This window comes from Piliocolobus tephrosceles, chromosome 3, assembly GCF_002776525.5.
Source record: "Piliocolobus tephrosceles isolate RC106 chromosome 3, ASM277652v3, whole genome shotgun sequence".
Classification (NCBI taxonomy): Eukaryota; Metazoa; Chordata; class Mammalia; order Primates; family Cercopithecidae; genus Piliocolobus; species Piliocolobus tephrosceles.
The window spans coordinates 28,158,537-28,170,776 of NC_045436.1; the positions used below are offsets into that span (position 1 = coordinate 28,158,537).

At 34.8% G+C, this 12,240-nt stretch overlaps 1 protein-coding gene across 3 annotated transcripts in view; it reads left to right on the plus strand.

Moving 5' to 3' along the window:
* The window catches only part of FSTL5 (follistatin like 5), a 1,059,117-nt gene that overhangs the window by 774,212 nt on the left and 272,665 nt on the right, over nucleotides 1-12,240 (plus strand). For all 3 annotated transcript variants that reach the window (XM_031935303.1, XM_031935304.1, XM_031935305.1), the window contains exon 7: nucleotides 9,186-9,352. In XM_031935303.1, coding sequence (XP_031791163.1) covers nucleotides 9,186-9,352 — 167 coding nt within the window. The remainder of the gene's footprint in view (nucleotides 1-9,185; nucleotides 9,353-12,240) is intronic.

The window sequence follows — 12,240 nt, forward strand, 5'->3', positions numbered from 1 at the left end:
TTCTTCTTCTTCTTCTTCTTCTTCTTCTTCTTCTTCTTCTTCTTCTTCTTCTTCTTCTTCTTCTTCTTCTTCTCCTTCTTCTTTCTTCTTTTTTATTTTATTTTGTGTTTTTGCTTTCAATTCCTCGCATCTGTGAGTGTTCATCTGGAATCAGTTTTCTTCTGTCTGAAGAACATTTTTAGAATTTAAGGCACGTTTACTAGACATGAACGTTCATTCTTCTATTTTTTGTAAATATGTTAATTTTATTATAATATTTATGTATTTCTACAAAATTCTAAGATCAGTTTTTATTTTGTTGCATAATTTCCAATATATCATCCTACTGCTTTCTTGTTTCTACTTTTGCTTATGAAATCAGTTATGTGTCTAACTCTCCTTACCATATAGGCAGGCTGTATCTTTTAATTTGCAAAATTTTAAGATTTCTCTCTGTCTTTGATATCCTTTTTAAAAAACAAACAAAAAAAAAAACTTTTGCTTTAGGTTCAGGGGTACATGTGCAGGTTTGTTACATTGGTAAATTGAGTATTCCTAATTTTCTTCAATTTCATTGGAAAGTGACTGACTGACATGGCTTGACTGTGTCTGCACCCAAACCTCAACTTTAATTGTATCTCCCAGAATTCCCGTGTGCCGTGGGAGAGACCCAGGGGGAGGTAATTGAATCGTGGAGGCTGGGCTTTCCCATGTTATTCTCGTGATAGTGAATGAGTGTCAGGAGATCTGATGGGTTTGTCAGGGGTTTCCACTTTGGGTTCTTCCTCATTTTCTCTTGTGCTCCCATGTAAGAAGTGCCTTTCACCTCCCACCATGATTTTGAGGCCTCCCCAACATGTGGAATTGTAAGTCCAATTAAACTTCTTTTTATTCCCAGTCTCAGTTATGTCTTTATCAGCAGCATGAAAACTAATATGGTACATTGGTACCAGTAGAATGGGGCATTGCTGAAAAGATACCTGAAAATGTGGAAGCGACTGGCACTGGGTATCAGGCAGAGGTTAGAACAGTTCGGAGGGCTCAGAAAAAGACAGGAAAATGTGAGAAAGTTTGGAACTTCCTAGAGACTTACTGAATGGCTTTGACAAAAATTGCTGTTGTTGATACGAACAATAACATCTAGGCTGAGGTGGTCTCAGATGGAGATGAGGAACTTGTTGGGAGCTGGAAAAAAGGTGACTCTTGTTATGTTTTAGCAAAGAGACTGGCAGAAGTTTTACCCTGCCCTAGAGATTTGTGACACTTTGAACTTGGGAGAGATGATTTAGAAAATCTGGCAGAAGAAATTTCTAAGCAGCAAAACATTCAAAAGGTATCTTGGGTGCTGTTAAAAGTATTCCATTTTAAAAGGAAAACAGAGCATAAAAATTGGGAAATTTGCAGCCTGACTATGTGATAGAAAAGAAAAACCCATTTTCTGGGGGAGAATTCAAGCCAGCTGCAGAAATCTGCATAAGTAGCAAGGAGCATAAGGTTTTTCCTGAAGACAATTGGGAAAATGTCTCCAGGCCATTTCAGAGACCTTCATGGCAGCCCCTCCCATCACAGGGCCAGAGACCCAGGAGGAACAATTGGTTTCCTGGGTCAGGCCCAGGGACTCTGTGCTGTGAGAAGCCTAGGGACTTGATGCCTTGTGTCTTACCGGCTCCAGCCATGGCTGAAAGGGGCCAATGTACAGTTTAGGCTGTGGATTTGGAGAGTGGAAGCCACAAGCCTTGGCAGCTTCCATGTGGTGTTGAGCCTGCAGGTGCACAGAAGTCAAGAATTAGGATTGGGGAACCTCTGCCTAAATTTTAAAGGCTGTGTGGGAATGCCTGGATGCCCAGGTGTAAGTTTGCTGCAGGGGCAGGGCCCTAATGGAGAACCTCTACTAGAGTAGTGTGGAAGGAAAATGTGGGGTTGGAGCCCCGCCACAGAGTCCCTACTGGGCCACTGCCTAGTGGAGCTGTAGGAAGAGAGTCACTGTCCTCCAGACCTCAGAATGGTAGCTCCACTGACAGCTTGCAACATGCACCTGGAAGAACCGCATAAATTCAGTGCCAGCCTGTGAAAGCAGCTGGGAGGGAGGCTGTACCCTGTAAAGTCACAGGGGCTGAGCTGCCCAAGACCATGGGAACCCACCTCTTGCATCAGCATGACCTGGAAGTGAGACCTCGAGTCAAGGAGATCATTTTGGAGCTTTAAATGTGACGGCTCCCCCTCACTGGATTTTGGCCTTGTATGGGCCATGTAACCCCTTGGTTTTGGCCAATATCTCCCCTTTGGAATGGCTCCATTTACCCAATACCTGCACCCACATTGTATCTAGGAAGTAACTAGCTTATTTTGATTTTAAAAGCTCATAGGAGAAAGGGACTTGCCTTGTGTCAGATGAGACCTTGGACTGTGGACTTTTGGGTTAATACTGAAATTAGTTAAGACTTTGGAAGACTGTTGGGAAGGCATGATTGGTTTTGAAATTCGAGGACATGAGATTTGGAGGGCCCATGGGAGGAATGATATGATTTGGCTGTACCCCTGCCCAAATCTCATCTTGAATTGTATCTCCCAGAATTCTCATATGTTGTAGGAGGGACCCAGGGGAAGGTAATTGAATCATGGGAGCTGGTTTTTCCTGTGCTATTCTCTTGATAGCGAATAAGTCTCACAAGATCTGATGGGTTTATCAAGGGTTTCCACTTTTGCTTCTTCCTCATTTTTCACTTGCCGCTGCCATGTAAGGCATGCCACTCGTGCCTTTCATCTCCTGCCATGATTCTGAGGCCTTCCCAGTCACGTGGAACTGTAAGTCCAGTTAAACCTCTTTTTCTTCCCAGTTTCTGGTATGTCTTTATCATCAGCCTGAAAATGAACTAATACACTGACTCAGTGTGAATTAGTCTAGTTTTTTGTTTGCTTTGCTTGAAATTTGATGTGCTTCTTCAATCTATTGATTGGTGTCTTTTACATTTATGGAAAACCGTCAGCTGCTATTTCTTCAAATATTACTTCTCCATTTTTTTTCTGTTTTCTCTTTCTGGGATTCAAAAGAACCCTGTTTTCATTAACCTTGTCTGGTTTTTGCTTTTTATTCTGTAAAGTTTCATTTAATCTCTTTTCTAGCTTACTATTTCTCTTTTTTGCTGTGTCTAATCTGACCTTAAGTACATACATTTAATTATTAATTTCAGTTAGTATAGCTTTCACTTTCATAATTTCTAGTTGATTTTTCACAAACTTGTAATGTTTATAGTTCTGTTTTTTATGGTCAAAATTTCTAACCTGGAATTTTATTTTCATAAACATAATACATCTTACAATCTTATTGGATTATTTTTACTGTTACGTGTTGTTTCTGCTCCTTCTCATCATGCTGTCTTCTCTTTTGGTGGGCCATATTCTGGTTTACAATTTTCTGGGTATTGTAAATACAAAATTGTTTATAGCAAGTATTGGATGAATACAATGATATTAACTTATGCCAGAGAGATTTTGTTTAAGACATCTAGGTAACAGCGTGCTGCAGTCCATATATTCAGTTGTAGACGGTAGCATCTTAAAGTCCTAGCACAGAGATGGACACACTCCATTATTTTCCCTATCCCATATGCCTGGAAAACAATGAGCCACATAATAACATCTAAGTATAGCTGTTATCTCTTCAAAATGAAAAAAATCCTCAACGGAATGTGCAATTCCAGGTGTAATCTCATCTCTCAGTTACAGTTCTCTTCAGAACATAGACTGGGCAGTTCCTCACTATCCTGATATTTCTCTAATGCTTTTAAGAATAAATTATTTGTATTTAGTTCATGCTGTTTATATGTTTGTTTGCTGTGGTGTCACTTCTTCTGTGAATGTCCAATTTATCCAGTCCATTGTTACCAAAACAAAATTTCTAGACCTTTTATATTTTGTTTTGTTTTAATTTTATAAGACTAATTATAATAAAAGCATATAATATTTAATAAGTAGATATTTTGTCTCAAAGATTCTAAGCATTTCATCATAATAACTTTGTGAATATCTTGACATGTCTAAATTATGTAAGCATTACCATTTATTTTGAAGTCACCTATTTCCTGACAAAATATGCCATCAGAATTTCCTTGTTACTTAAAAACCTTGTTATTAAGTAATTGTGTTTATCTTATTATGAGAATAATTAATTTATTCCATTTACACTTTCTGAGTGATTTTCTTTTTTTGATCTATTTCTGGCTTAATATTGTATTACTATATGCATTTAATTAGCAATTTATTTACTGAAGTAGAGAAAGGTAAAGTACCCGTTATTAGGAAATATTACTGACAAAATTTATTCTAGGCTTCATTCCTATAATAGGAATAATAGGCGTGATGAGGGATAATAAGATTATGAGTCTAGTGTTTAAACAGATTTAATGAAATATTTAACATAAGTCTATAGTTAGGGACTTCAAAGATGTTGATATTTAGAAGAGCAGAATCTTGGTTATGAAAAGTTTGCTCTTCTTACGATTTTAAAAGATATCTTTAACCAAAGTTTCTAAAATCATCCTTTTTAAACTAGTGTTTCACAAATATTCATAATATTTCACTTTTTCTATATGTGTTAAAATCACATATTATTAGGTATTTGAGGAATTGCCATACTGTCTTCCATGATGGTTAAACTAATTTACACTCCCACTGACCCAGCAATCCCATTACTGGGTATATACCCAAAACAATATTAATTATCCTGTTACAAAGACACATGCACACGAATTGAAGTTCATTGCAGCACTATTCATAATAGCAAAGACATGGAATCAGCCTAAATCCCCTTTAATGATACACTGGATAAAGAAAATGTGGTACATAAACACTATGGAATACTATGAAGCCATAAAAAAGAACAAGACCATGTTCTTTACCAGGACATTGATGGAGCTGGAGGCCATAATCCTTAGCAAATTAATGCAGGAACAGAAAACCAAATATCACATATTCTCACTTATAAGTGGGAGCTAAATGATGAGAACACATGGACACATAAAAACAACACACACTGAGGCCTATTAGAGCATGGATAGTGGGAGGAAGGAGAGGATCAGGAAAATAACTAATGAGTACTAGGCTTAATACCTGAGTAATGAAATAATCTGTACAACAAATCCCCATGACACACGTTGACCTATGTAACAAGCCCATACATGTATCCTTGAACTTAAAATAAAACTTAAAAAATATTACATATTTTTACCCAAATTTATATTACTACTGGTAGGATCTAGTTGCTATTGAAATCAGTGCCTTATAAATACCCACTAATCATGCTGCAAGTTGTACTAAACTATACTTGTGTCTTTGGCTTCAGATTCTTCTAGCAGGCACTTCAAATATTTCATTCCTTTAAAGCAAGCTCTTAGTTTTTCTCTAAGCCAAGTAGTAAAAATGAGAAAGCATAGAGAAGCATTCACAGTGTGAAACTATTTTACCTGCCTCTTAACTTCCCTAAGTAATCAAAAACAAAAGCTGGCTTAAAAAGGTAGTAATAGTCCTCATAATGTGAGATCAGAAAAAAAAAAAAAATCATTAAAATTTTGCCGTAAATACTTGAGAGGGCTTCCAAGAGGAGGCAAAGTTTATAAAGGAAAGAAGTGCTGAAGTGTGTCAAAACACTCAGTATCATATGTTATACTTAGCCTATATGTTTTTACCTTTTGCTAGGGCACCAGGTGACTCTCCACATATGATACATGTTGAGGTCATTAGAGCAGAAAGAATACAGAGGGATATAAAATGATTGGTGCTATTTGTTGCAAAGATAGTTTCTGTACATAACTAGCATAAGCTGTTTGCATATAGAATGCTATAAAATGAAACAAGTCATTATTAATGTATATCCAAGAAAACATGGATTAACTATAGTTAATAAAAGATTGTTTTCAATATTTTGTTTCAAAATTCTTGTTTTTAAAGTAGCAACTGTAGTCACTCCAACATACACACACACTCAGAAACAATTTAAAATAATAGATATAAAAATCATTTTTAAATTGGATTACAGCTTGATTCATAGTTATTGTTTTACATAGTAGTGCATTTCTAGAAATAATGATCATGTATCAATAAAACTTATAATTTTGGCATTTTATAAGCATTTCACTCAACATTAAAGCATTCTTGATATAATTTAAGAATAAAAATGTTTAACATTTTTAACTTGTAATATTAAATCTGTGCTAATCTGTGCTTCTTAGTAACTATCACAAGACAAGTAAAGATGGGGATGACAATTCTGTAACTAAAATAAAATGCACTGCTAAATTTATTTCAGGAAAAGGCATTTGATTTTGAGATGTAACCAGTGAACATGATTGGCTTGGTGTATTTTTTCTATATAACATAGTAGTGAAGAGGTGAAACATACAGCATGAAATATGCAGAAAACAAATCTAAGAAATTATCAAATATATAGTTATTTAATAAGTATTACCAAGAAATATATGTAAAGTCATTTTAAAATGTAGCCATAAAATTAAAAAGTAAGTTTTTCTATGCATGTTAATATTCCTAGTGAATAATAATCTTTATTCTAATTACACATCTTATAAAAAAATACGTTTTAGAAAGATTGCCCACATAATGTTATGCCAAATCTCAGCATTTATTCTAAGATGATTATATTATCTAATTACCATTGTAATATTTAACTATAAAAAGCACAACTAATTCAAATGGCCTGGGACTTAATAACATATGTGGAAGGTTAGTGAAGAGATTCCAGGGTAACTTAGTAGCAATTGTATTTCTAAATGGCAGAATAGCCAATGTTCACATGCTGTTTTTAGAACCAGATGTCCCATTATCTCCTCTGTAATTTAATGAGGAACCAGAAGCTGAAATTCAGGAATGTAAATGGGAAATTATTAATAATTCTTACATGATACTCTACATGATGCCATTACTTTTATAATGTTCTCACTTTCTGTTAGTTTGTGAACGTTAAACAAAGACATAAACACTGTGTCTGCAGATTTCAACTTTTAGTGTTTCGAATTAATTGAATAATTTTTAACTTATTTACGTATATATATATGTCTCTGTATGAGTGTATGTGTGTGTTTATGTTTCTGCGTGTGTGTATGTGTACACATATATGATGTATAACAGAGTATGTATATGACAGAATATATATTAATCTAAAACAGACTGAAAATAATCCCCATTTTTTTTTTTTTTTTTCTGTTTTGAGACGGATTCTCACTGTGACGCCCAGGCTGGAGTTCAGTGGCATGATCTTGGCTCATTGCAACCTCTGCCTCCCGGGTTCAAGAGGTTCTCCTGCCTCAGCCTCCTGAGTAGCTGGGACTAGAGGCCTGTGCCACAATGCCTGGCTTTTTTTTCTATTTTTAGTAGAGACGGGGTTTCACCATGTTGGCCAGGCTCCAACTCCTCACCTCAAGTGATCCTCCCGCCTCTGCCTCCCAAGATGCTGAAATTACAGGTGTGAGCCACCATGCCTGGCCTTCTCTATGTTCTTATTACTCAGGAAGCATTGAAATAAATGGTAATATGGATAAATCTGATTCAAGGTTAGACTCTCACACAAAGGAATGGACAAGATGTTTGTTACCCATTTCTGTCTGATTTTCTGTCTGTATTTTGGGTGATGTAACAAACCAAATAATGAATTGAGGCCGAGTCTTTCTCTAGTAGAATTTTCCAATTTCAAGAGCATTCCTGTTCACTTTGACAACACAAAACAATGATAACTTAAATAAGCGTGACTTTAGGTTTAGAGATGAGATGCTATATAACAGAATAGGAGTGTGAGTATATTTATGTTTCATTTTATCAGATAATGAGGTGTCAGCCAGTGGTGATAACACCCCAGATCACTCAACATTTAACATGTGTGTGTGTGTTGAGGGGGTGGTGGATTATATGTTTAATCCAGGTCCTTAATCCAAACACATATGTCATGTTTGGCATTGCAATTTGTGATGACACCAAAAACCAAATAACTCTTTATGGGATATTTATGTTCTATAACAGTCACTTGATTAGCATCTCAAGGGGAAGACAGGATTAAGAAATAGAGACAATGTGGTAGAATGCTGAGAGGGAGGGAGGGGCTTTCTCAAGAAGAATGCAGCCGTTGCACATGATCATATTTATTACAAGTTAGGGCACCACTTTCCTCACTCAACCCCAGGGACAAAGATCACAACCTTAACAAGGGGACAAAGGACAATTATTTCACTCCTCTCCATCGACATTTGAGTCAGAAATTGTGGTATTTCTAACATGGTCAAGACTGTGAGCAAAGTCAAACTACAAGACTCAAATCATAATGTAGAAAACTTCGTGTCTGTGAATGTCAGCAGGAAACAAAAGGGCTGTTTTTACATGGGTGCAGAATTTATAGACATTATCCTAGTCGTCTCTCATGAAAATTGACAATGATACAGTTGATAATTCTCCTAGTTGGTAAGGATTATCTGAAAACCAAAAAGGAAAGCCAGATCCAGATTTCAAATAATGTTGTCCAGCAATAGACAGAAATGTGTACATTGGCAGAAATTATCAGCAGAAATGTGTATACTCATTAGTTAAAATATGATATTTAACTTTAAGAATCATGAAATAACTATTCAATACCAATGCGATCTGGTAAAGACAGCTGATAGAATTCTACTTAATTGCTGTTTGGTCGGTGGACTTCAGATTTTTACTTCTTCAACTTCCCAAACAAATCTTATGCCTTCAGAGTCAACATGTTTCCCAGCATAAAGATGCCTTTTAGCCAGTCTACTGTGCTAGTGTTCTCTGAAGCCAGCCAGCAATGATCTCACCTAACCTACAATATAAATCTATCAGTGAATAAACAGCATCATTTTTATTTCAATGCCAATGACACACTACGTGTCGATTTGGCAGTTAAATAACTTATCTCTCTTTTGGGTGCAATCTGCCAGGCTTATTATAACTCTACTTCTGATATTCATTTCATGCTTAATAGTTCTGTGCCTCATGAGGATGCTTGTCAATCAATTAAATTGAAATGTCATTCTGACCTTTTATTGGAAACAATTTTCTCTTTTCTCATTTCATCACAAGCTTTTTTCCCTCTTATTCAAATTAGAAGCCTTAATTACTAGTATTCAGTAGCTTTATACTACTTAACCTTACAAAACTACATGTTCATCAACATTACTGACACTTTATCTTCACAGAAGTGATCCAGTTGAGTCTGCCGGAAGATCAGAAACTAAGCATCACTGCAGCAACTGTGGGACAAAGTGCTGTTCTGAGCTGTTCCATTCAAGGAACCCTGAGACCTCCCATTATCTGGAAAAGGAACAATATTATTCTAAATAATTTAGATTTGGAAGACATCAATGTGAGTACATAAATAGAGTTGCTTTATAATGTATATATTTCATATGATATATGCTAGACTTTGTGATGTTGGGGGAGCTTAATGAAAATTGGATGTAGAGTAAAAGAGAATTATTGGAACATTGCTATATCTAATCTACTGACTGAGAGGTTTACTATAGGTTCTTTGGACCTATATGTGTGTTCAAGTACATATGTATGAAATTGTTCACCTTCACAATTTTGTAAAAGGAAAAATTAAGATTCCATCAACAGGAAATGTGATTGTATGTTTAAGTGTATATTTGTTTGTATGTAATAGGAATCTACAGCCATTAGAAATCAGTGAGGGGGATTTATATGTGTTAACATGAAAATATAATATTTATATGTATTTATATTAAAATATCCTATTATCTTACAGAATACTTCTATGAACCTAAAAATATATGTTGTTAATTTGTAGAAAATTTCTAAAACTATTTATATGAAATAATTCATGGTGTTGGTTCTAAGGATAAGGATAAGATCAAGATAGAATTAGACTTACTTCTAATAGATATTCTTTTTCACTTTTTGCATTTCTGACATGTGCATATATTAGTTTTCAATAAGAAAGGATTTTAAAAACTAATACTTCACGTAGTTACTTACTAATAATGTTCTAATACTTATGAAACACATTCTAGAAAGATCACAGATTTGTATGACTGGCATCACGTGGCTTTCACTGAAATAATTACAATAAGTACAAGAATGTAATTCTCTGATTGGTCGATCTGGGGTCATGTGTTCACTAGGCAATAGGAACTATACCAACTCCCATGAAATCATCTATATTATTATTAAGAGTTGGGTAGTTTCTCAATAAATGAGTAGGTCAAGAAAAAAAAAAAGGCACTCAGAAGCCTTTGTTCTCTACTACTCTTGGTTAATCATCTCTGAAAATAATGTTTGCAGGTCAAAGGTTTGACTGTCAGAATATCTATAATTATCAATAATAGCTATTTGATGCTCTTATGGTTGAGAAACAGCCTATAGCTTGTGAAAAATCAAAAGACAATAAAGACACTTTTTGCTTTCAATATGTCATAATGTATTAGAAATGAGAAATATTAATCAAAGCAAAAATATATTTTCCTAGCATGAAAGAACATGTTTTTCTACTCAGGTTCAGTTTTAGAAATTCGGAATTTAAACTCAATTCAATAAAGTATAGCTTCAAAAGTGCAACAAAAACAGAAACAAACTCAAGGGCAATCACCTGTTCCTTCCATGCTTCTGTTCAAAGTGAGCATCAGAAAGTGAACATTATCCTACAAGATGAAAAGTAAAAATTGTGTGCTTATGGGGTATCTGTGGAAATGAGGTGGGGCAATCCCTTGCTGTAGTGATTTTGAAGTTTTATGTTCTCTTTCATATTTTTTATCCTCATTCAATAAAGCCATCACTTGTCCTCTTATTCTTGGCTGCTTCATAAAGAACCCCTAAAACACAGGCCTGAGATGGAAGCCCAAACTCCTGTTGGTTACATCTTCCTAATGTTTTTGTTTAATGTCCTAGAATACATCAAAAACACAGAGCTTCTTCAATTTTTATCATTTCTTATTTTGATAGAGTTTTCTGAGTTTGCATATATGTGGAAACTTTTCTCAAAGACTATCTGGAGAATAATACTTAATTCTCTAATATGCCAAGAACATTGAGCACATTTCTCAGGAGCATTTAAGATACTTTGAGAGAAAAAGGCCTTGAGAGAATCATTGTGGATTTGCTTTATGGGTTGTCATTTCTACACTTTATCTTTTCTTTTTTTTACTGCCATCCATACTCTTAAGCTTTCCACTGTTGTTTTAATAGGCCCCGGGTATTTGAGGGTGCTGTGATCTGAAAACCATCATTATAAATTCTTTTAAATTATTTCAAGAATAATTTGAAAGTATATGCTATGATTGATGTTCTCTGACCAACTTGCAAAAGTGGACACATTCTTGTACATGGATCTGAGAAATTATTTTGTTCCCGTCCTAATACTTCACTCTGTTTCAGAAATTCAAAATTTTTGGAAAAATGATCACTGGATAAGTCAGGTCTCTAAAATATACATAAATATTAGATAAGTTCTCACAAAATGCATTTATTGGATAAAGTTATTTTGTATCAACTTTATAGAACAGATACATTTTGAGAATTTTAAAAATGTTTTCAATATTTAGAAAGTTTCAGTTTCATTTTGAGCCATATTTAGTTAAGCTGAACAAACATTCCTAATCTATCGCGTACATAGCACTATCAGCTTCTCAAAATTAAAACAGCAGAGTGCAAAGATATCTTTCAAAGAGGAATATTTATTCAAATTTCCAATATATTCCTGGTGTTTTTGTTTAAGTACTATAGTTTCAAAAGTCAAATTATGAAAATACATTTTGATGCATGTTTCAATATAACTGTATAATGTGACAAATATAAAATACCACTTAAACTGTCTTTCATCTGATACTTATTTATGCTTAAAATATGCTAATAAGGATTTTACTATGTAAATAAACAACATACATATTATATATATTGATTTATTCATTTTTCGGCACTGTCTAGTGGATATATGATGTGTTTCCTTGTTACCCAACACCTTTTGAACAGCCCTTCAATGTTTTGGCAATTCTTACCCCATTATTTTTGCTGGCTAAGTTGGAAACCAAAAATCATACTTGTTTAGGCCTCCTTATAGTTAGGGAGCAGATATGTAAATAAGGTTGTAACACGGAACCAAAGAACAACATTTCATTTCATGAATAGGAACAGGAAAATGCAGGTGTTCTGCAAAATTTATTCTTCCCACCATTCTTCCTGTGACAGAGGACACTATTTTGAAGGACAACAGTGACAAAAGCTCTGGAGTTTTTCAGT